This window comes from Poecile atricapillus, chromosome 3 (assembly GCF_030490865.1).
Source record: "Poecile atricapillus isolate bPoeAtr1 chromosome 3, bPoeAtr1.hap1, whole genome shotgun sequence".
NCBI classification, from domain to species: domain Eukaryota; kingdom Metazoa; phylum Chordata; class Aves; order Passeriformes; family Paridae; genus Poecile; species Poecile atricapillus.
In genome coordinates, this window is record NC_081251.1 from 22,246,263 (window position 1) to 22,272,083 (window position 25,821).

The window sequence follows — 25,821 nt, forward strand, 5'->3', positions numbered from 1 at the left end:
CCTTCCTGAATTTTTTTTTAAACTTCCTTACAGATTTGAATTTTCAGACTTAATTTGCAGCGGAGTGATCCTTCTGTTTTGCCTCTGAGTATAGAATAGGGAATTACTACAGTTGCTGATGAATAAAATATATTTAATGATATCATTATTGTGTAGTACCATCTCTCCATATGCCTTACTCTTTGAAAATGTTCACCTAATTATGTTAAGTAATTGGTAAAAATTATTATTTTCTGCAAAAGCTGAAAAGCAGGAACAAAACATATAGTCTTGCCTGTGACAGCTGATTTTTGGTCAAACTATTTTTGAGTAATTTTTTTCCCCCTTGTTTAAATATATTTATAGATATTTTTGTTACTGTCTTTATGTCTCTTGTTCTTGGAGCTAAATATGTACATTAGATTTTTGAGTTTATCCTAAGATATCTGTGTTATTCTTTGATTGTTATCTATAGTAATATTTGAATATAACCAATAGCAACATTATTAACTCTTGAGTAACATAATTAAAAGGGATTTTTAAATAGCTACAGTTTTATAGATAGTGAAGTGTTATTATTTTTTTATCCAAAGATTTTATTCTAAAATAGCTTGTTACTTTCTCAAAAAGTAAAAAAAAAAATAATAATAAAAAAACAAACACAAAAACCCCAAAAATGAAACAAAACCAAGGACAAACAATAACAAAACAAACAAAACTAAACTAAATCAAAACAAAACCACCAAAAAGGACATAATAGTTTTCTGTTGGGCTTTTCATCCAATTTATTTTATTTCAGACTTTCAGAATTCATTTGTAGGACTCAAGGACATTCACCTACCAATCTGCCAAATTTGGTGGTTTAGATTTTTGAAAACCATTAGTTTAATCACCATAATGCTTCATTCTTTCACTTGTTATGAGTCATAAACTCATTTTATGGTCACTTTCCCATAAACTGCTTTTTCTATTTAACATCTGTATTGATTCTTCTTAGCAATAGTAAAATGTCCTGCTGAAACAAAAAAATATTTCCCAGTATTTAAAATGTTTTTCCATTGACTGTATCCTGCCACAGAAAATTGTGTGAATATTTTCCTCATATCCAGACTATTCAAAGCATTATTTTTTCCTCAAAAGAAAAAGTCTAAGGAAGTATTTTGATGCTATATTGTCACAGTTAAAATTGATTGTGGGCTGTCTGATTTCAACACTTTATCAAATCCCTGAAGATTGCATATTTCAGAGCACAAAAAGTTTTTTTCTGAAACTTAATCTAAACAAATACCTAATTTTATACACTACGAATAAAGGATTACCTCTATTTTTTCATCACTGATAATTTTCATATAAAAAAAATCACAATGTTGATTTTGTAGATTTTTTCAATAGCCTCAGTAAGAAAGCTTTTACTCAGATGGGTAATCTTTGATGCTAAAACCATATCCCTGACTATGTAAGAGAGTTGTAATGTTTATCAAATATATATTTATGTAGAGTCTAATATGACTGTCTCAATGCATTACTAAAATATGACCTATTTTTCAGTTAAATTTTAGGATAGAAGGATATTAGTCCACAGAAAACTTTTAATTGAAGTGTTTGGATTTAATAAATAATTGATCAATTTGCTTTGCAAATTATCATGTTCTCATATAAGGAAAGAAAAACAAATATAATTCAATAAACAAAGGAAAAATTTACATTAAGGGAATCTGCAGGTAAAGTATTTCTATCTGTTTTTGTTTAGGAAAATGATTAAGATTGCACAACCTACTTCACAGAATGAGGAACCAAGAACTCCCCACAAAAACAAACAAACAAACAAACAAAACAACCAACCAACCAACCAGCTAAACAAACCCTACCCAAAACACATAACTAGGGAAGCTGAGAGATCAGAGAAAAGTAATTGAGGTAGGAAGCACACTTGCCAAAAGAATAAAGATTTATTATTTTTAAGAAAAATTGGATATTTTATCAGTAGTTTTATTTAAGTAATATTTTAGGCACTTCATTATTTTTTTGCTTAGATGCATAAGTGTTAATCTGCACTGTCTTGCATTAGCTATGTTTGAAGTGTCATCAAAAGGCTGAATGACTGAAATTTAAGGAGAGGAATGAACAAATAATCTTCACATCCTTCACAGTACCTTTAATGGGTTACATATTTATTAAAGCTATACTATAGTCATATTTTAGCTTAACAGAATATTACTGCCATCTCAGATTCCACTCAGTTTAGCTTCTATTAAACCTTTTATTTTAAGCAAGATTAAGAGCCTTCTGCTTCACAGTGCAGTGATTTACTTTATCATCAAAGTTATAAGTGGAAAATTTTTCAGGTACTTCCAAATAAGACAGGTATTTGAACTTCCAAAGAAAATATTCAGATACTTTTCTTAAAACTTAAAATTGACTACCTTGTCTTCTACAAATGTAAGAAATGTGAAACAAATAGAAGTTTTGTTGTGATGTCTTTAAAAATAAAAACTTCTATAGTGAAACCTCCAAGAGAAATCAAAATAAAATTTGAGTCTCCTGTGCTCCTTACTCAAGGCTTCCATTTGGTCTTTCAACCTGGTTTTGAAAACACTGAGTTTATCTGCTTAGCACCCCCATGTTACTAGTTATTGTGATGGCTTTCTCTCTGCGATATACACAATTGTCAACACAGAGTAATAGATCACAGAAATGCTACATCAGCATGATGACAGATGCTGACTAGTACAAGAAGATAGACTGCAGCAAATTTTAGCTGTGTTACATGAACATATAGAACACAAAGCAAAATGGAGACAATTTTTGCTCTATGAGAAATCTAGTGTGAGGAAAAAACAATATGAACAATGAGGCTCTGATTAACTTAAGAAGTCACGTGGAGCAAATGCACTGACATAGGTGTAAAGTGTTTAGCAAACTTTCTCTGTACAACTTTTTTTTACTATTTTGACAAGTTTTGATGTGGCTACAAAATATATCTGGACACTAGACTATATTCAATATTACAGCAAATTTATGGCAATCAGATTAGTTTCCAAATAAGAACAATGGATAAAAGTGATATTACTAGGTTGGCACAACCACAATAAACACATAAGCTCTCTTCAGTAAATAATTAAGTGAATGGTTGTATTATCATATAAAGACCAGCGTGACCATTTAATATATGACATTTTACACACTTAATTTAAAAGAAAATGCTATTATGATGGTTCTGTAGTTCACATGGAGATATTATTATTATTTGCATTTTGGAACCATTATATGGTTTCCAAGTCTGTTCAACCTTACAAAGACCAGAGAAAGAGAAAAAGAGCGAAAGTGAAACTTAGAAGATAGGAGACACCCAAACAATTTATCTTTAGCCACAAGGGAAAGTTTATTAAATTAATTTTCATCTTACTAAACAACTAGATCTGTAAAGACTCTGAATAATATAAAAGAACTCATGAAGAAAAAATTTCCAAAATTAATACTTCCAGAATTATCTGGCAGTACAGCATAAAGTAATCATAATTTGCTCTCACACAAATATGACTACCAAATTTTATTTGTTCCCATTTGTTTGCTCATTTTCTAATTGAGTGGTCTTTTTCAAGATTAAATAAAAATCTATTCAAGAAATACAAAACTTACTCTCATAGTGAATTAGGAAACCGACACTGGAACGACTGTTGTCCGTAGTGAAAAGCAGATACATATAATTTCCAGTACTAATAAGGAATTGGGGTGCTTGTGTTCCATGGTATTCTCCAATTAATGGTGATGAATTTGCTGGCCCATCTCTGACTTCCAAAGTGTCATAATTAACTTCAGTCTGGAATCTGAAAAGGAATATGCAAGTCAGCTGGTGAATGGAAAAATGGTGTTATTATATTCAGCTGTTAGAAATGCAACCCACTCATAACTGATCAAGAATACCATACATAAAAAAATTACATAGCCAGTAAACCATTCATGTACTACTAAAAATAACAATTAAAGAAGGCTTTATGGATCATCTTCCTTGCCTTGTTTTGTGGTATCGTAAAAAATTCATAAAGGATTGTACACTTAAGATCAGCCATATGACTGGCCTTCAGAAAGATATTTAGTGGGAAATCTGGGTACAAAAATGAAAATTCTCTCACAAAAAATTGCATTATGAAGATCCAAGAATTTTTGTCCCCTCAGGTTAAGAAATAGTTGGACACCCTAGCAACATCTTCACTATCACTTCATTATTTCACCTCAACAATTTCATTATTAGATATCTGTTATTTGGCAAAAGCTGTTTTATAGATAGCCAAGTGTTATATTTTTTTCTTTTTTTATCCAAAGATTTTATTCTAAAATAGCTTGTTACTTTACTTTTAAGTAATCATTTTTGTCCTATGAAATAAAACAGTAAAAAATACTAGATTTAAATCAAGCTTTCATTTTGAAATTCATTACAGTTATAATAAGCATGACTTTTTAGTTTACTTTAGTGTGGCAAAAAAACCAGATAATATAGACAAGAAGAGAAAGTAGAGACTAATGAGGGTTGATTTACAAGAAAAAATAACTTTAAAATCAACAGCAGAGTCAATGTGTCTGCCAATACTAAACCACATCACATTTCTCCAGTTCATAATGGGATATGTGTGCAGTCATCTACTACTTGTCTAATCAAACAGCACAAATCTGCTCTTTCTCAAGATGAACTTGAACTGGCACTTTTTAATATCAGATGCTTTTCAAGACAGTTTGTGGTTATATCAGATTCTGATATGCTGTAGCATCTAAACAAGGCATACAAAAATTTTCCTGTCAGTGAAGTTTGTGCTATTATACAGATATCTACACTGCTCTAAACATATTTTCATGCAAACTCAATATTCTTATTTTCATCTTTCAGAAATGCATATATTGTGATATTTTTCTCTTCTATTCCCATAAGGCTTGTTAGTTCAACTTCTGAGAGCCGCAGAATCCCTATGCAATACAGTACTATTTTCAAAGTGAATGCCCTTAGCTGTCTGCCAATATGGGACACATTTAGTGGTCTAGAGATAAGAAACTATGTTCTTGTAATTAAAGAAAAGTGTAAAATATTAAACACTTGAGGAAGGAGAAATGTATGTGACATTCCTTCAAAGTGTCAATAAACTTTATACTTCATTCGGCAATGATGACTGAATGACCAAGCTTCCATCCAGGTCATTATATTTTACAGAACAAATAGCATTGGTCTTGTAAAAAAATTTTCAGACACATCAATATGAGTAAGAACAAGGTCATTTTTAGCAAGTATTTAGTATTCTTTCTAGTTCTTCTCTCGTAGTTACTTGAAAACAAAAGCGCAGCCAGAAGTCAGAAAGCTTTTGCTCCACTATCAGAGTTAATGACTGCTGGGAAACTGACTTAGGCAATTTGTATCATTCCTTGTTCTTCACACAGAAAACTCTAGATTTATGGTACTTTATTTGGATAAGCTGGATAAAATCCAGATGATTGCTTTTACTGCTTTCTATCCACTCAGAGTGGAATGCAGGGCTTCCAGGTTTGCTAATACATTAGGCATTTTCAGGACCCATTTCTGGCAGTGAAATCAGGTAGAATGGAATTGCCTACGTCCATACTATTAAATACATTCTTCAGCCTCTCAAAGAAGGAGATACTATTCAAATTTCCTATTATGAATGGTTGCTTGCACACAGTAACTCCTGGCCCTTTTTGATAATTACCTGGGAGAATGACGATTGACAAACTCAAGAAGCATGTTGGAAACTATTTCTACAATTCAGCTGCATAAACACATGAGGTTTTGTGTCTCAAAAGGCTCACCAATTCTACTTAATTTACCAAAACAGAAAGTTACAGAGGGCATCACTAAAGTACTTGACAGTTTTTCAGTACCCTTCCATAATTTCAGAGGTTATACATTGATTTATCCTGCAGCAGAATGTTGAAAACAGACAGATACAGCTAGGCTGGTTTAAATACTTTATTTGTACTCATAATGAATAGACTCAAGATCAATAATTGAATAGTTCAATTATTTTGACAGTTATGTTTGTGAGGGGAACTAATTAGGAATAAAGTGCTCTCAGCCAGCAATTGCAGTTTTCTTAGCAGGGCAGTATGACAACAATGGATGGCAAAACCTTGGTGAAGACAGAAAACAGAAAATGACTCTTAACAGCGATTGCTACGCTGACAATGATTTTTATTCCCAGTAGATTCCTGCTCATGTCAAACTCAAATGTGACTTTATAATTCACTCGTCTGATTTTAAGGGTTTAAGGCAATTAATTTTTTTTTAATTGGACAGGATTTATTGTTGGTTTTTATTTTTATTTTTTGCGATTTCCCTAAAGTGATAAATCAAGACAATTTGTTATTGGAAGTTCTTCATTGGTACTGAAAGTACCTAATTAGGGGTTACTTTTTGTGGTTTTAGTTTATTTTAATGTTTATTAGCTTACTCATATTACTAAGAGGTAGGATGTCCTCCAAATTTTAAAAATACTTAAATGATGCTGTGATATATTATTCTTCATCATGTTGGTTTGGTTTTGGATACAGAGGTTAGTTGTATAAATTATCAAACTATTTTTTATCAATATTCAAAAGATCCTCAGGTCGGCCATTATTCTTCTACCCCTTTCCTCATTACTTGAATCAATTGGATTTTACTTTTCTGTTACCCTTCCAGGCATTAGGCACAATCTGAAATGCAAAATGTTTCAATGTACAATAATCATGGGGTCATGCAGTCATTTGCTGCTACTTCTGGAAAGTTTCTAAGGACTCTGGAAAGGCACATTTGTCTGGCAACATTAAAGCTTCATTAGCTCATGAGTGAGATAATTTACATTATTAATATCACATTTGTACAAAGCTTCATTCTTTAGGTATGTCTTTGAGGCAAGTCATATTATAAAATATGAAAGGGTTCCATTTTCCCCAAATTAGACCAAATACTTGAAAAAAATATTTTATTTGTTCACTAATTGATAAAATCAATTACTGATTTATAGTTTAGTAATGTTATATCAGACAGCAAAGGCAGTTTTTCTTGTAAACAATAAAAAGGTTTTCCATGGAATTTTTGTGTTCATGTTGACAAAAGAAAATAATTTTACTTCAAAACAAGGTTTCATACTATTATTAACAAGTATAACACTTTTAGTACAATTTATAATATGAGGTAGTAAAGTTACACAATTTTCTAAACCTGTCAGAAAAACTCCATAAACCTCCGAAGAAAACTGGGAAAGGTTTTCACTTTGTCTACCAAAACCAACATGCTGAATGCTAATACTGTTTTGCAATTGAAACAATTAGGAAATGGGAATAGAATCCATTTGCTAAGAATGTTGAGACAAAATTGAAGTAGATAAATTGTGTATCTGCTGTACTTCAAAAACTATATGTGATCAGAATTCTCCATTTTATATCAGGGTAAACTCCAAGCTCTTCTTTAATTCCATTGCAGTTCAATTTGCATACGAAACTCTAGAATTCTGCTAATGGAATATATGTTGTAGTTTAATGCCTTGCGGTGCGGAAGAACGGAAAGCTAGTAACCCACCCCATTGTCTAGGATAGTAAAACCTCTTGCAATTAGCCAATAGCACCTAACGATGATGTAAGCAGAAGGGAGTAACACAATGAACCTAGGCTATAAAATGTAGAATTCCCCTGTAATAAATGCCATTTACGCCATCCATCACATTGATGCTGTGGGACATGGTCCGCACGGCTGAGGATAGCCGCCCGTGCTGGCTCTAGCCAGGGTGCCCGGCTTGCTTGAAAACCCGCAAATATGTTTGCACATCAGTCTAAAATTCAGAAAATTAAGTTCCTTAACTGCACCACATATCACAGAAGTCTATGTTTCTCATTAATTTTCTCAGAAATATTATCATCACACTGTTAAGGTCATATGCATTCAACCATCTGCAACTTCAGGCAATGCATTTCCTTTGATAAAATTTAAATGCTCCTTCTTATAACTAAAACTGCAATTTTCATTTAAGACATCCCAGAAACTCAGGCTTCTGACCATAAAAAAAACCAAAAAAAACTTGCAAATAAGTATAATCCTATAAATACTAGGAAATCTTTAATAAGAAAAAAAAAAAAAAAGCATCTTAAAATTCTGGAACTTCCTGCTGAGTACAATGGAAGCAAACAGCACATTAGAAAGCTTTAATTTCCTACTTGTAGGAATAGTATTGTGAGTGTTGCAATGAAGTTCCTTTTAGTGGTTTGGGTTCTTAAAGTGTATACTTATTCTTCAATAATAAAATAAGTATTTATGCTCAGACTTTGGTTCATGTTTGTCTTTATGATACTCACCTGTCAAAAGTGATCTTAATGGAATGTCCTGGTCTTGCTTCAATCACCCATTCACAATTAAGTGAGTCTTTGTAATATCCTGGCCACCCTGGTGGTAAGATAACACCACTCGATGCTGTCAAATGTCCACCACATGGTGCTGAAAGAAACAAAACACATATATTTTTAATATACAGATTATTTTTAATATATCATATATTTAAAGAAATTGCAGAAAGTCAAATTAAAATGCATAGAAATATAAATTTAATATAGTTTTAATAGTTTAACACAGTGTTATGAGCACTTTGTTTTCTTCAGACTCAAAAAGCCTGTAATATATCTTAGCAAGACTTATTACTTTCTATATATTTTAACACACAGAGCATGGCACTTGGGTCTTCCAGCCTTTCTTCTGTTGAAAAACACAATATCATATTGAAAAAATGATACTGTCTCATCACACATCACCTGTGATTTACACATCACACTATGATTCCACATTTATGTGGAAACATCAGACAAATTGTTCCAAGTAATTATTACCATTGTACTGTGACACCTTTTTGAGCAATGACTGAACTCAGTGGAACTGGCAGTTGTAAGTATTCTGTTGGATCACAGAATGGCTTAAGTTGAAGGGGATTTCTGGAAACCATGTAGTCCACTTCCTGCTCAAACAACAGATTGCACAGAACTATGTCCAGTTAGGATCATGCCTTTCCTCCAAAGTCAAACACTCATCAGACTTTCTGGGCTATCTGTTTTAATACTTGATCACTCTGACAGTGCAAGGTTTTTCTTATATTTAAGCAGAAATCTGTGTATTTCAGTTTCTATTCACTGCCTCTTGTCCGGTCATTTTACACCATCGAGGAGAGTCTAGCTCCACCTTCTTTAAACCGTCCTATCAATTATCTGTACATATTGATGAGATCTCTCTTGAGTCGTGAGCCTTTTCTTTTCCAGTTGAGACAAGCACAGTTCTTTCAACCTCTTCTTGTATGACAGATGCTCCAAGTCCTTACTTAACTTTGTGACCCTTCACTGGACTCACTGCAATATGTCCACATTTTTCTTATAGTGTGGATCCCAGGAGTGCACACAGTGCTCCCAACATACCCTCACCAATGCTGAATAGATGGGAAAGATCTGTCATTTATTCTCAGCCCAGCTCTCTTGCCTCTCTCGTCCATCTGAACAGTAGCACAAACATCTGGTACACCAGCCACTCCCCCCAGTTTTACATTATCTGCAGACTCGCTCAGAGCACATTCTGCCCCAGCATTCAGTTCAGTACTGAAGATTTTAAACAGTATTGGAGAGAGGATTGACCCCTGGGCTACACCACTATGAAATAGCCTCCAGTTGTATCTTGTGACACCACCTACAGTTCCATGAGCCAAACAGTTCAGTTTTCAGTCCACTTTGCTGTTCACTTCTCTAGTCCCTACTTCATCAGTTTGTCATTGAGAATTTTGCATGACACGGTGCCAAACACATTACTAAAACTAAATATCCATTACTCTCCCCTCATCCATCAGACAGTTCATCTCAATGCAGAAGGCTATTAGGTTGGTCATGCATGATTTCCTCTTCATAAATCCATGTTGATTACTCCCAGTCACCATAGTTTTCTTCATTTTATCCAGGTTTCGGCTTGGACTGAGTTAATTTTCTCACAGTAGCCTTGAGGAGGCAGATTTTAGAGCTGTGTGGGCATACCTGGGTGGTTATTCTATAACACTCACACTATCTCTGGGGGACAGAAGTCAGAAACTTCACTTGCAAAAAGAAGAGAATGTGACACAGGGTGGAGGAAAAACATGAGCAGGAGGATCTGGGGGGGAATTTTGTCTCGGTGGTCACCCAGATGTGGAGCCTGGTTGGGTTGGTTGGTAGTCAAGCAGGGGGTGAGCACATTCTTGTATGCAAATCACTCTCTCTTGTATACTTTGTTACTAATATTGTTGTTCTTATCTCATTGCTGTTTTCCTATCTCAATTCAGAATACCTGCCTTTTGTCTCCCTCTCACAGGAGGGGGTGGAGAGGAAAAAAACAGCTGCATGGGGCTCAGTTTCCAGCTGGGTTTAAGCCACAGCACATGGTTTGGAAATGGTGTTGTTGCATCACCTTTCCCAGTGATAGAGATGAGACCTGTAGCTCTTCAGGTCTTCCTTCTTTCCATTCTCCAAGACTGAAATTTGCTTTCTTCCAGTCATCAGGGATCTCCCTGGTTTAAATCAGCTTCCCAAGATATTGATGGATAATGACCTTTCAATGTCATTGGATGGCTTCTTCAGAATTCTTGGCTGCATCCCATCAGACCCATTTCTGTATGTCAAATTTCTTTAAATGTTCTCTAACCTGATCCTCCTCCATAAAAAGTTTTTTTTTAAAAAAATGTATTGCAAGAGGGCTACGAAAACGACAAGTCTAGACAGGGAGCATTTTTCAGAGCAAAATTAAAGGACTTTGGAGCAGGATTGAACAACAGCAGAAATGACAGAACAAATTTAGGAAAACATGAGTCCTTTAAAAATTTAAGCTCTCATGGCACACGGCCTTGGGATGTAATGTTTTACTAAAGGCTATGGCACAGCATAACACAGGAACATTTTCAAGGTCAGGTAAATTTATCTTACTATAATTTATATTGTCCTTATAGAAGAACTCAGTGGTATCTTTAGCAGAAAATTACATATTTCAGTGCAGGAAATCTTGCTAGATTTCTTCTGTTTCTCTAAATAGTGACAAACCAGCCTACTATGCCATATAGAAATGGATGGCAACATGAATTTGTGAGTTGTAAATTAATATGCCTAGTTTTATTTCAATGTTTTTAGCAATACAAAAAAACTAATGAGAGGTTATTTGATTTCACTTATGAATTGTACATATCTCTTGGGATTTTTCCAGATATGAGTGGGAAATGAAAGCAACCCACAAATCCTGAAACACACCAAATTTTGCTTGAAGCAAAATGAAAGGCCAGTAAAATGGCAGTTACATTAGGTTTGTATAGTTAATGAGAAAATCAGTTTATTTCATTGTGTTCTTTTATATTTAATTTCATCCTACTATGAACAACAACAGTCATAAGACTGTTGATCCTCAACTGATTACAATTCTCCATGTACATCATATTTCAGGTGTTGCTTAAGAGAATGTTATGAATAAAAAAATACAGAGCAGAGCAGCAACAAAAAACAACAGTTGTTCAGAAATCTCAGACAACTAGAAGCAAACTAAATTATATTTAGGATTCTTAGTCCATACTTTAATCCAAGTCCAGAAACTCCTTCAATTATCAAGATAATCCACATCAGAAGGGAACATATCCTGAACATAACTACTTCCTTCTATAAAAGAAATAAAGAACAATATATATATATATATCCCAAACCAGTGTATTATTTTAATCCTTTCCTCATTAAAAGCAAGTAAACATTCCAGAAGGTCAAAAAAATTATAACTGAGGGGTACCTATATATTTTTCTGTAAAACTATTTTCTAGAATTTTTTCTCTTTTTTTCCCTTCAAAGTGTTTAGCAGCAGTCCTTTTTATGCATTTTCAAAAATAAAATTGCACAAAGATTGCACTGAATACTTTAATAATTGAATTTAGAGATTCAAAATTAGAAAAAAACCTTCTGATGAAAAACAACACCCTACTCCCTGCATTGGATTCAGTTTGGTTTGCTCTAAGAATGAAAGAAAAACCCTGCTCCCCTGTGTAACATGCTTTAGTCAGGGTAAGAAATTTTGCTAGTACAACATCCAGTTGTTCACATACACTTATTCTAACAGACTGCAGACATGGGAGTGGGGAGTTTCCAGTATTTCTAAATTTTCTTTGAAATGCAGAGTCTTATGAGGACTGAGTTCACAAATTGCCCAAATAACAAGAAAGTGATATGATCCAAATCCTTAAGTAATTGCAATGACACTGAAATGAATGGAAATGTGAGCTTTAGAAGGTTTGGATTAGTTTCTCTCAAAAAAATCTTTTAAGTTAGAGCCTATGTATGTATTGTTTTAAAAAAAGTATACATTTTGAACATGACTTTTAAAAAACATACTTTAGTCATTTACTAAATGTACTCATCTGCTTTGACTTTAGGATCTATCAGTTAAGCATCAAGAAATTCTTCTTACTGTATTTCATTCTAAAGAGTATTAAACCTAAGTAGAGCTCATCTTAGTCTGTTTATTCACCTAGAAAAGGGCAAGCAAATAAATTTGGAAATTTTTGGGAATATCATGAATATTAAACATAGCTCTGGTTTTCACTATATTTCTCAGGAGTAAGAGTACTGCAGGTTATAATATTACACACAGAAATACATGTGTGCTTTCATTTTGAGAAAGTTAAAAGGGGAAATTTTCAAAAAGGACTTTCTATATAGAAGCTTGATTTACTTCCTGTGTGGTAAATAGTTATGTTCTTCAGTGTGCTACAGCCAAAACTGTTATAGCAGTTATAATTCATAAACGAGTAATGATGGTGACAATCAGAACTTGTAAACAATAGCAACCAGATTTTTAAAATGCTAATTTATTCCAAGAATATAAAAGCAGGTTATCTTGGTTCTATTACTGTGCTCTCATTTGACTGGAAGAGTGTTAAGATGAATGAATAACTTCAGGTAAAGCAGTCTTATTTATGTGCAAAATGTAAAAAGTAAGCTAAATTTAAATAGTGTCATTATTTAAACTGTAGGTGCAAAGATTGTGCCCTTACCTTCACAACGTGGGACAGTGGAGCTCCATACCACATTTCCATCTTGCATAATACAGGTTATGGATTCAGAGCCTTGAGTCTTCACAAAGCCATCATCACAGTGAAAGGAAACAGAGCTCCCCAGAAGGAATCTGTCTCCAAAACGCCTCCCATTTATAGGAATGCCTGGATCGTGACACTCATTCTGACCAAAGGCTGATAAAAACATAGCAATAATACCGGTAATAAAACCCACAATAATGGGAGTAATAAAAACCATCCCTTTAAATTTTGTATCTTGGTTTTTCTTTTTTTGGAGGAGGAGAATAATATTTCAGTTGTAATACAGTTGTAATAATACGTAACACATATAACATAGTAATGTATAATTCAAAATATAGAAAATTTCTCAATAAAAAGTCAACTTCAAACCCAATGACATTCACACATGCAACACAGCTGGAATTCAGAAGTTTTTAGATACATCTGACTTAGATACACAAGAACAATTTGCCTATATTTTCCTCTGGACAAAATCCAGCTGTTTTGCCTCCAACATGAGAGAATTTAGGTTGTTTAATCTGAAGAAAGGTAGGCTGAGGGGAGTCCCTACTGCTCCCTTCAACTACCTGAACGGAGGCTGTAACAAAGTGAGTATTTGTCTCTTCTCACAGTTACCAAATGATAAAGCAATAGGAAAAGTCTTTCCCTTTTTTCTTCCTGCCATTTTTAAAAGGACAAAACTCAAAAATCATCCCTTCCAATAAAAGCAAAAGACCAATTAAGGCATCTAAAACTTAAAAAACATTAAAATGAATGAATTCCAGCTTTACGTGGGTAATCTTTCTAAATAATGCAAGAAAACACCTTGGCCTCAAACACTATTATTTTAATTGACACAATACAGGAACATTGCAAAAGGTCTCAAAGACAACTTCATAGTCAATTAACTTCTATAACCTTAGAAGATCATTTCTTCAGCTAAAATGATAACTTCTGTATAAGTAGTGTCTTTGAATGACTCATAAAAAGTCATAAAAAAGAGTTAGCAATCTATGGCAAATGTAAAAATGTTTTCTACATGACAATGCTGTTACTAGTTTTCTATTGAGAGTACTGTTTAGTAATATATTTTTCTATAAACAAAACTGAGTGCCATCTGTGGCCAGATATTTCTTAGCCTGGTTCCCCAAACAGGAGAGACTGATTTTCTCAGTAGCTCTCTATATGTACATGATCCGTAGGTCCACATTTAAAAACTTTCGGACTGATTGTCCAGTTACACTTAAACTTTGTACATTTGCGAATTGCCTTCTCAAAGGTAGCGTATTCTTAAAATTCTTAAAGGGACAGTAGCTAGATGGAAGAATGATTTTAAATTATTGTATTCTTATAGGAAACTCCTCTGCATCAGTTCAGCTTTGTTCTAGACACTAGAAAAACCAGAGTGTAACTGTTATGTGGAATGCAGAAAAGAGATCTCTATGCTTAGGGGTTTGTATTCTTAGATTCCACCTTATTCAACTAGAAAAAAAACATACAAAAGCAAAGCAGGTTCCCAGAACTGTTTATTTGCACTGATGATTACTTTTATGCTTTTCTGATTAAAACCTCAATATTTGAGATCTAAGATTAATACCTTTATGAACTTATTTCTGATGTTTCCATTTGAAAGTATATTAAATTACATGCACTGGATATTTTTATGTGAATGATCTGAGCTTTAGTTATGGGGTCTACATTTACACAGTATGAAAAAGAAAAATAAATAATAAATAATGAAGGGAATTCGTCAGCACTATCATAATTAAAATAAGTAAATGATAAGGAATCAGATAAACTAAAGAATACAAGGAAGACTAATACAAGGAAGATCTAAAAATACTGAAATTATACAATCATGAAAATTTATTTCTATGTTATTAATATAAATAGGTTGTCTTTTTTAATTATTATGAAGGAAGCATATAACTAGGTATAATATAAAATGCAGAAGTTCTTACTTGTGTAAGTGATATTAAATCCTCTTCCAGTGGTAGAGTGATCTGACTGAAATTCAAGTCTTACTATGTGCCCACTACTAGCCAATTGAGGAGGAACCTCATTGCCAGAAAATGTGCCAAGAGGTGGTAGATCTGAAATCCCATCATCTTTGATTGTAAGGTAGTCAAATTGAGGTTCTACATCAAAGTCGTTGAAAATCAGATGGATTCTACTTCCTGGCTCTGAGATGATTAACCAAACACAATTCATATTGTTCCCATATTCCTCAGGATAATTTGGAGAAAGAATAATTCCAGATGGGGTGGTGAAGTTGAAGAAACATGAAACTAAACAAAAGAACAAAAGGATTCTCAAAATACTATACACAAACTTTATAAATGCTTGTCTTTCTATTTTTATTTTTTTTTAATTCTTGTGGAAAAGGATGATTTTGAGGCCTGAATTTCAAAACTACTACACATACAAACAGAAAATGTTGAACACTTTCAGAACAGTTCTCCAATGTTTGTTTTTTTTCTTTCTCAAGTGAATCTAAGTGACTGAAGCAGGGCATGCAAGAGATTAGCATGTAGCAAATACCAAGGAAAGCAAAAGTAATTCTTGATGCACCAGAATTTGCAAAAAAATGGCAGGTTTGTTCTAAAATTAGGATGCCATCTCCAAATCTGAGTGATTTTTTTTCCAAATATGCATTAAACTGTATTTATCAATAGGAAAAAAAATTAAAAGGCTAGTTTTGTCTGTAGTATACAAAGTTCATACTGTAAATAACAGTGGAAATGTAGATGTGTTTGAAATTTTAATAATATATAGTCTGAACTTTTTTTATCCTAGTTTCCCTTTGATGACATATAACATAACGAAAATGATTCACAGCTGTCATCCTTTTTTACTCTTTTGAGCCAATTTTCGTCATGACATTGCATAACTGGTTTCAGAATTTTGACCTTGTGACTGCTACTGTAGCCAGAAGTGCAGTCTATTCAGAAAGGGGAAGACTCACTAAGTATTAGTTAACACAAAGGACAATCATTATTTAGCTCTTCAAATGTGTCAAACTGAACTCAGTGTATGTAAATAGAGGTTATAGATTCCATGCTCTTTCATAGGCCACGTGCATACGTAACACTGGAAGCATAGTAAAATATTCTACATTCTCAACAGAAACTGATATAGCAATCCAGCTATATCAATGCAATACAGCATCATGAAAAAACACTTCTGTCTTCAAAGGGAGCTGCAGCTGAACTGTCTCTGTGCCTAGGCTTTACATGCCTTTATTTAGACACATTTCAGCTTTGCAAGGCATATTGAGAATTATTCTGGACCAGAGCAATCTTACTCAGTTTGTTAAGTCCTGTACCCACACAGCTTCAAAGTACATACATGTCCAAATAGAGTAGGACACCTCACAAAGGTTTTTATGGCTCTCAAATCCAGTACTGATTCACATGACTATTTATAGGAAAATTTAATGTGATCTGCTGAACTGAAATGCCTAACATACCTGTGTAGTTGAAAGATTTGCTCTATTTTACAAGAAAGGTAGGAAAAAAAGGTAAAAAACCCAACCTAAATAAATATCCTCCCAAAAAAACAAAAAACACACAAACTAACAAACAAAAAACCAGAAAAGCCCTCAACCAAACATGCCTGCCCCCCCCCAAAAAAATCAACAAACCTCTCTTATATATTTTATTTTTTAAAACACAAATCACAACTAATGATCTTACCTAAACTTTTCCTGTTTGATATCCTTAACTTCTTTATATTCATATTCAGACCTTTGTGGTATATCATAAAAAAAAGCCAAAACAAAAAAAACAAAACCTAGTCTTTTCTTACGTGGATCTGCAAGCTGTTTTGCACTGCCAGAATGAAATGTGTATGTGCCACAGAGTCCTTTTGAACACTTATCTGCTATTAGGAATAGCACATTTAGAATCTAATTCAACACGCATTTACATTAACAGTGTTAAGTGGTTCAATTACATATAAAATGTGTGTAAAGAACATTCTAAAAACAGTTCTGCGTGATGTTCTCCATAAATGAGCTTCTGAGTCAATTGAAAAAGAAACCAAACCATGACGGACAAAGTCTTCAAGGTACTTTGAAGATTTTCCTGTTGATTAGTCAAAAATGTTAAGAAATGCAAGAGGTTAAGGTCAGAAAAGTAATATAGAAAAAATATAATAATCCTTACAAACACAGCTGGGTTTGTTGCCAGACCACTGGTTATTTTGTTGACATGTAATCATTCTCTCTCCCACAAGTTCAAAAGCTGCTTGACATTCAAAGGTAAGTGTGTCTCCATGCAGAAAACTGCTGCCGGTCCTTTTCCCATATGATGGAATTCCAGGATCTCCACAACCTCCTTTCTCTATTTCTGAATATCAAAAAATTTAAATAAAATAATAAGAAGAATATATTTGCAACCAATTTATATGACACTATCAGAAGTACTTTCAAAATATTTGGCATTATACATTAAACTAAGATTTACAGCTGAAAATGAACTAGAGGTAAATGCTGTAAAAAAGCCTCAGACAACTTAGGATCTGAAGTCCTTTCACAAGCTAATAACTTCCATACCTGCATTGCTGAAAATAACAAAATACTTTCATTTAACTGCATGACTGCACCGAATTACAGCTTATTTGAAGGTAAAATTATAAAGCCACAGTCTCCATCCTACCCATGGAGATGTACTACATGTAGGTAATTTTTCTGGCAAAGAAGTACTTGTACTAAAGAATCTCTTAACTCTCACACCTGCAATTCCATTTATAAGTCTATTAACAATATGATTAAAAGTATATAATTTCCTAATAGAGTCAATAGATTTCAGTTTAAAATAGCTTAAATATAATAAAAACAAAACTGTGGAATTATTTCTTAATCGCGTACTTCAAATTAGACCCACATTTTTCCCAGCTGCATTTAGCTATGCTGGAAATAAACTAACATTTTGGATACTTCAAGATATTCCCTAGGAGCTCTGTTTCTTAAATTATTTAATTTGTAGATCTCAAATCTACATAAACCAGATAAGGCTATAAAAATTCAAATCTTATGAAATTTATGAATACCATAAGTATTAGAAAAGAAAATGTAAGTATCAATTGCCTCTGACAGAATCACCTTACAAAATAGTATACAAATGGCTGCCCATCAGAAAATGAAGGCTCCATTTTTTTGCCATTAAATTGAAAGCAATTTTTTTTTAATTAACTTGCCTTTGATTAGAAAAAAGAACAACAAAGCACTTCTGATTCTATAAACTATGTTGCTGCAAATGTAATAAAATTATGTAAATCTGTTTCAAATGAAAGTACAGATAAGTATGTACAGAAAGTACAGTTCTTGGTATTTAAATATTTCACAATTCAGTTCAAGGTATAAAATCAGAAACATTCGAGATAACAGGAAAATTAAACTCACTGAGTAGTATTAAATATTAACATAATTGAACACCATTGAAAATGTTTGCTGTCAAATATTGTTAAATCTAATAATATTAAATCCCAGCAGAAGTGCATACCTTGACACATCAGCAGAAATTTTAAGATACAGAATACAAAATCATGATATGTGAAGTCAATCCACTATGTTTACACCCTTAAAGCAGTCATTAAGAGATTGTTGACAGACATGTTCAGAAGGGTATGGCACATATCTCACAATTGTCTTGGTTTGAAAAGACAAGGGTCTGCTAAGGAAGGCAGAAACTTTTCTTGAAATGGGAAAATGTAAACTACCCCCCCCATCCAAGACAAAAACGTAAGAGTTTTCTTGACCTGCTGGTGAGGCTGTGCCTGATACTCCCATTATTATTTTATTAAAATAATTTGTCTTAACAGAAAGTTAGATTGTATAAATTAATAAAAGCATTTTCCAAAATATCCAGTAATAAATAAAATAAAACATTGGGAAAGCAATTTTATAAAGAATATTTATAAACAAAATTTCAAAATTATACATACCAGTGCTTTAATGTAGCATTGGTCTGTTCCTACTGAGATATTGATTCACTTCCACAGAATAACACTAAAACCTGTGTTTTCAGCTATGCATGTATTTACATACTTCATGAAAATGTGGGGAGCCACAGAAAATCAGAATATATATTTTAATCACATTTTAGAAGTCCATCTCCCTCAAGACAGCAGAGCTGTATCTAATCTAGCATGTGAGAATGATCATAAACTCTTCACCAAATTTAGGAGATGAACCAAATACTTTGTTATTAATGTATCACCTTTCATCCAAGAATGTCCATTCAGACTTGTATCTTATTTGCAAACACAAAAATATGCACAAATTAAAAATATTACCACTCATTTCAGATAAAACACTCAAAAATTGTTTGATTCTTTGGAAAAATTAAGTTTTAATAAAATATGTCTCAAAAAACCCCAACTAAATGATAAATTTAAGGTTGAATGGTAAGTTTCAGGTTTTATCTTTCAATAGAAGAATTTTTGAAACAAATTACTTTATATTGAAAATCCAAATAACTAATAAAAAAATTAATTGCATTAATTTTATTTTTATTTAAACATTTAGGGTCTGTGCTTGTTTGTTCAACATAAAAACAATCCAGAAAACATGACAGATTTATAAAACACTTCTGAGTATGTCTTATTTACATTTTGACAATAAATAGCTTGAAAAATTCCATCCGGGTCTAGGAATCTATATCTCTACCATCTTTAAATTGAAGACCATATGTATCCCTAACAGAAATGTACTCTTGTCAAAAGTAATTCAGGCTGACAGAAAACACTCACTGTAATTCATAGAATCATCATAGGGCCATAGAATTTGGGTTTGAAGAGTCTTTAAAGATCTTCCAGTTGTAACCCCTTTGCCACACATAGGAATACTTTCCCAAGTTCCTCAGATCTGGCCTGGCCTTGAATACTTCCAGGGATGAGGTATGCACAACTTCCCTGGGCAATCAGTGCTTCAGCACCCTTATAGTAAATAATTTATTCCTAAAATCTCATCTAAGGCTACCCTCCTTCAGTTTAAAGCCATTCTCCCTTGTCCTGTCACTAGATGCTGCTGTGAAAAGTCCTTCTGCAGCTCTCTTGAAGGCTTCGGTTAGGTACTGGAAGGTGCGCAAAGATGTTCACAGAAAGGGTTGTCAAGATCAGAGCAGGCAGCTCAGGGAAGTGGCTGAGTCACCATCCCAGCAGTATTTAAACAATATTTAGATGTGGCACTGAGGGATGTCATTTAGTGGTGGAATTGGCAATGCTGGATTAATGGTTGGACTGATGATCTTAAATGGTTCTCTGATTTGCTTTAGCAAAAAGCTACATTTCCATTAAATTAACAACCCAAAACTAAGGGAAGATGCAGAAGGCCAAACCAATGGTTTTGTATTTACACATAAAGAGTACTCTTCCCTTATAACTAGATCTAGAGTAGTAGGCATGTAATGATTCCTAACATTTTTCTGTCCTCTGGGATTTTGCACAATGAGAAATTTTTTTTCCTTATTGTCCTTCCTGGTACCTGTTTGACTTGTACTGATTTAAACAGTGAAAAATTTTTTAAAATGTCTAAATACAGCTGAGATGCACTGTGTGCATTGCTCCAACACATGCATTGATTATTCTGTTTCATAAATTGAAAAGATTTTCTGTATCAGTTTGCTAAAAAAGAGAACATTTCAGACCAATTCTGTTGAAGTTATGTTGAGCTCTTAGGAAAATCCTATGGGATAGAAAATGTTCTTAAAATAACAAACATGAAAATAAAATCTATGCTAACCTATTTATCATGGCAATTAAAGCCCTGTTCTTTTAGGATTACTCTGTGTACTCATTCAGTGTTGGACTTCTTTTGATCTGACTTCTTAGAGCTGTGTGAACTTCATGATGTTCGCACATAAACACTCAAGCCTAAATTTAAACATCAGCTTTCTCTGGTTACCAAAATATTAGTATTGATCTTATGCAATTGTTCTTAGCTTTCATGTACCCTATTTCAACAGCCTGGGGAAAGAGACTTTTCATCATGTTTGCAAACTAGAAATATTTACTCAGTTTCAGGGAATATTCCTTCTTTAATATTAGAAGAATGACAAGATTATATTTCTGACTGTCACATTTCTGTTACTCTGTTTTCTTTCAAAGGAAAAAATATGGCAATTCAAAAGCGATATTAAGCATTTAAATATGTATCATGGCTACTATTTGTCACATTGCAATTCAGGTATTTTTTGATATAAAGACTTTGACTACTGTATCTGAAATACATAATAAAATAATTCATAGTTTAGAAGATTTTTCACACTTAAAATTATTATTCATGGTAGGAGTAATTTACCTTTTTATCCCCCTTCTTACTAGATTAAAAATACAGTTTAAATTAAATGTTTAGTGCTGCTGTGATTTCATTCACACTATCCAATATTCTAGTTCAGATGATTAGTGAATCATCTTATCATTAAATCTGAATCTGGATACAACCCAAAGAGTATAAATAATAATCTCACACATTAGTAATTCAGATGTATAAATACTAAATACATGTTTTTAACATATGTGAGTTGAGCAAAAATCAATTTTTGAGATATAAAAGAAACCAGGTTTTTATCAGAAAGTTATCTAAATCCTAAACTAATTATTTGACAATATTTCATAATTATCATCTTAGTTATAGTCAGGATAGATCAAGGGAAGCTATAAACTGTCACAAGCATACATTTTCAAAAAAAAAAAAAGTATTTAACATTTAAACTCTGAGAGGTCACAGAAATTCATGTTCCATATGCAAGAAAAGTAATGATTTATTTTATTTCCTCTTATTTCTCATGCTTCCCTGTGTTAACAGTCATAATACCAAATGTAGTTTAAAAACACAAAGGCAAAACTCTTGTACAAACAGAGACTTATAAAAAGAGAAGGGATAGAAAAAAATTTCAGGATTGCAGAAGAGGACATAAGTAAAGAAATTATATTAAATACATGATTCCTGTAATGGAACACAGGAACTACTACTGAAAAAGAAATCCGTAAATCAAAACTAATACAAAAAAATATTTCAGATAGCACATAATTGGACTGTAAAAGTGGCTGTTAAAGCTAAAATGAGGCTGGCCTACCACAAAAAGAGGATGGCCTTACATGACACTTTTATAAATGATCACAATTTTATCATTATTCCACTAAATTTTTTCAAAGAAATTTAACAATGCAATTTATTATCAGTCTCCAAATATAAAAAGAGAAGGCCTCCTTCACAGATCATATAGTTCCCAGCAGCATTTTAAAAGACTCTCACATTTTCTCAGAAATGTTTTGTCCTTGCTGTTATCAAAAAGACCACAGATCATATCCAGTAGATTAATTTTTGCTGCTTCCACCTTATTGCATTCTGTATCAATATTAAAAAAAAGAAAACAAAAATTACTTTAGAATCAGATCGATGAAAAAACAACAACTTTCCTAGGAAGTCAATTTAAGCTAACAGTTCACTATCATAGCATATGGTGGCTTGCTGGTAATAATAATATTGTATTGCATCATCTCTTATAAAAATCCTTGAAAGCAATAAAACAATAAAGCAGAAAACAATATGTTCTTTAAGTTTTATATTTTATATATATATATAAAATATATATATAGAAAAATAAAAGGTTGGTTTGTTTACAATCAATTTTACATGTTGAGGGGTAGATGCAGATCAAGTCTGAACAGCAATGAGGAAGAAGAGTTTTGTTACTTGTTGCAAAACCTACTGATGATATGAGACTTTCTAACCAAGCATGTTAAAGTCATTACCAAAATTTGTAGAAAAATAAATCTGGGGAAAAAAACCCATTATTATGAGTTTTCAGGCACAATGATATGTTCTGATTCGACAGCTAGGACTCCAGCTGTCTGGCATACTAGGTCAATCCATGAAACTGTAAGCTGTTAAAATGTTAAGAATTACTGGGAAAGGAGTACTACAAAACAGAGAATAGAATTCTGTCCTCACACAAAGACCTTCAAAAATTTCATTTCCATGTTGAATTTTACATGTAGTAGTGCTCTTCCATTTAAAAAAGGTAATATTAGAACTAGAGGAGGAAAACAAAAGATCAAAGTTACTGAGGACATGAAGACCAATTAAACAGACTGCACATCTCTTCTAGGGGGTGAAATATATGTATTCGAAAAGTTTTTGGACAAATACATGGGAGAAAATCTGAATGAAAGACATATTATTTGAGGCATGCATCACTGGAAACAGAGAAAATACTCTGTTTCTTGATTTATCACTGTATAATTGACCATTTCTTGCCTAAACACCTATTATTGTAAAATACCAATATGGTTTTGGTCTCACTGTAGATTTTTAATCTAATGTTTTGTGATGAGGAACATAATATTGTTCAAATTATAGTGTTCATCTTGCTTTATTACTACAAAGAGTAGGGACTGTCAGCACAAAGGACTGAGCAGTGCCTTAGACAAAAAGTTAGCATGAGGTTACCCTGTGGAAAGAAACTTAGAATATTATTGAAAATAGGAAGTTCAGGAAAAAGGAATTTCATGTCCCTCAGAAATTATCAGAATAACATAAGGGTGAATATTGTGAAAAGGCAAACCATGGAATGAGGCAGAAGGCAGTAACAAAACTTGTAGAATTAAATAGTCATTAAAAGAAAAATAGCTAGCTGGAAAGGAGAATGAAGAACACATTCTCTTATCTAGATAAAACATGTTTAAATAGAATTAAGAGAAGGGCAGGATAGGAAAAGAACAGCTTAAGGACCATTTAGAAAATGCAGACACATTCGAGGGAACAGGGCCTAATTAAATTCAGTACTTAAACTGAAGCAGTCAATGAACTATTAGCAATTATCTTCAAGAACTTATGGCGAACAAGGGAGATCCCACATGACTGAGCAAGGTCACATCTATTAACTGTCTCAAAAACTGGAGGGAAGAGGAACCAAGGAATTAAAAAAATACTTGTGTGTCTAATTTGTCCCCTCAAACAAGGAAAATTATATGCTTTATCTTCCTTTACAGTGGAATATACTTAAACATCTTAAAATTATCTTAAGTCCTGACAAGAAAGACATTGTAGCTGTCTAGAAAGAAAATCAATGAGCTCTCACTAGCAAATCATTCATAACAGGATTGTAAATTCAACACTGATTCTAAGCAAAGTAATGGAACCACCAACATAAAACACTATTTCTAAAGAGGTAAAAGACAAAAATATAATTACCAGTACTTAACATGGTTTTATGGAAAATTTTCCATGTCATACAAACAATATGTTTTTCAGATTATAAACTCAGATGACGAAATATATTTGGACTTCTTTCAGCCATTTAAATTAGTGACACATGGCATTTTAAATAAGAATTGGCATAATAGAAAATTAATTTAGCACACATTAAATGGATTGCAATTAGATAATTATAGCATTTTGAAGAAAAGGTATGGACTAAGAATTATCTTTAGAAAATATAACTTCTTCAATTACCTTAATCTATACTTGTGTTAAAAAAGCCCCAATCCTAACACTTTGCCACAGAAATATTACAGAAAAATAGGTCAAGAACAATGCCACACTATTTTCAAGATGTTTTACCTGACATATATTATAGGTGTACGTCTTCTGAAGCACATCTACCCACTTTTTCTCATGCTCTTAAAATAAACATTCACCAAAATCTCAAGCCTATGGCAGCTAAGAATTTTGTAAAATAAAATTAATATTAGATGGGAGGACCTTATTTTCTCTGAATATCTACTATATCTACTTCTTTACCTTAAGGTGGGTGTGCCTCCACTTTAAAGACCAGGAGTGATAAGTAAAGTTTCATAAAACAGAATGAAAGATTAAAATCATGCGTGGACTTGATGGAGCTTTAACTCAGTACTTTTTTAATGCAGGTTGTAGAAGAAGTGCTCAAATGAAAAATGTTAGCTTTGGAAACAACTGAATGTACCAATACTAGTACAGTGTGGACATCCAATCAATTTTTCTTTATTATGTTTCAGTAAAGAAGGAAGAAGGATGAAGTATTGATCAAAAAATATTCTTCTGAAGAAAAAAAATAAAAAGAAAAAGAAAAAGAGAAAACATCTTTAGGCCTTAAACTCCTATATTCTGCCCTTTCAGGATAAATCCTGCCCTCTAGGGTTGGATTCAGTCCAACATCTTTTAACCTTTTTTGGCAATGCACATGTTCTCAAGATCTCAAAGTTTCTCTCTCTGGTTAACTCTGAGACTGTATTGCATGGGTGCTCTTTCCATCTAGAGAAACGTTCCCTTTGTTCTTGTCTATATTTTGTATGTTTCAATTTTTTTTTCCTGTGCCTCCATCCTTGTTGGCTCCTGTCCCCTTGGTCACCCAAAATTTCTGGGGTGGGGTTAAGGAAGACAAACTTTCCTTCTCTTTCCAAAGATGCTGACATAGCCAAGGCTTACCAGCAGGAGTTTTCCCAAACAAAACACACTTTCTGAGGAACATAACCTAACACAAAACTACTCTGCAGACAAGTAAAGAAAATCTCACAGCTTAGAATTCAGTCTGGAAGCTATTCCATATAAACATATCCATATGTACATGTAAATATTTTGTAGGCATAGTATACATTCACTAAAAGAAACAAACAACTTAAATTCATGTGTTTTTATCAGTGAGAGAAATTAAAAATTGAAATTTCATGGAGGCACCCAGGGGAGTCTTCATGAGCATTAACTATCTATTTGACTTTGCATAGACAGATTGGACTTAGTCTTAAAATTTCCATTCAACGTCTTGGTTTTCCATTTTTACAC

At 33.0% G+C, this 25,821-nt stretch overlaps 1 protein-coding gene across 1 annotated transcript in view; it reads right to left on the minus strand.

The window, feature by feature from the left end:
• The window catches only part of CSMD1 (CUB and Sushi multiple domains 1), a 1,087,660-nt gene that overhangs the window by 239,789 nt on the left and 822,050 nt on the right, over positions 1-25,821 (minus strand). Inside the window, exons 13-17 of the mRNA XM_058836707.1 lie at positions 17,222-17,404; positions 15,017-15,343; positions 13,035-13,229; positions 8,311-8,449; positions 3,619-3,806 (exon numbers count right to left, since the gene is read on the minus strand). Coding sequence (XP_058692690.1) covers positions 3,619-3,806; positions 8,311-8,449; positions 13,035-13,229; positions 15,017-15,343; positions 17,222-17,404 — 1,032 coding nt within the window. The remainder of the gene's footprint in view (positions 1-3,618; positions 3,807-8,310; positions 8,450-13,034; positions 13,230-15,016; positions 15,344-17,221; positions 17,405-25,821) is intronic.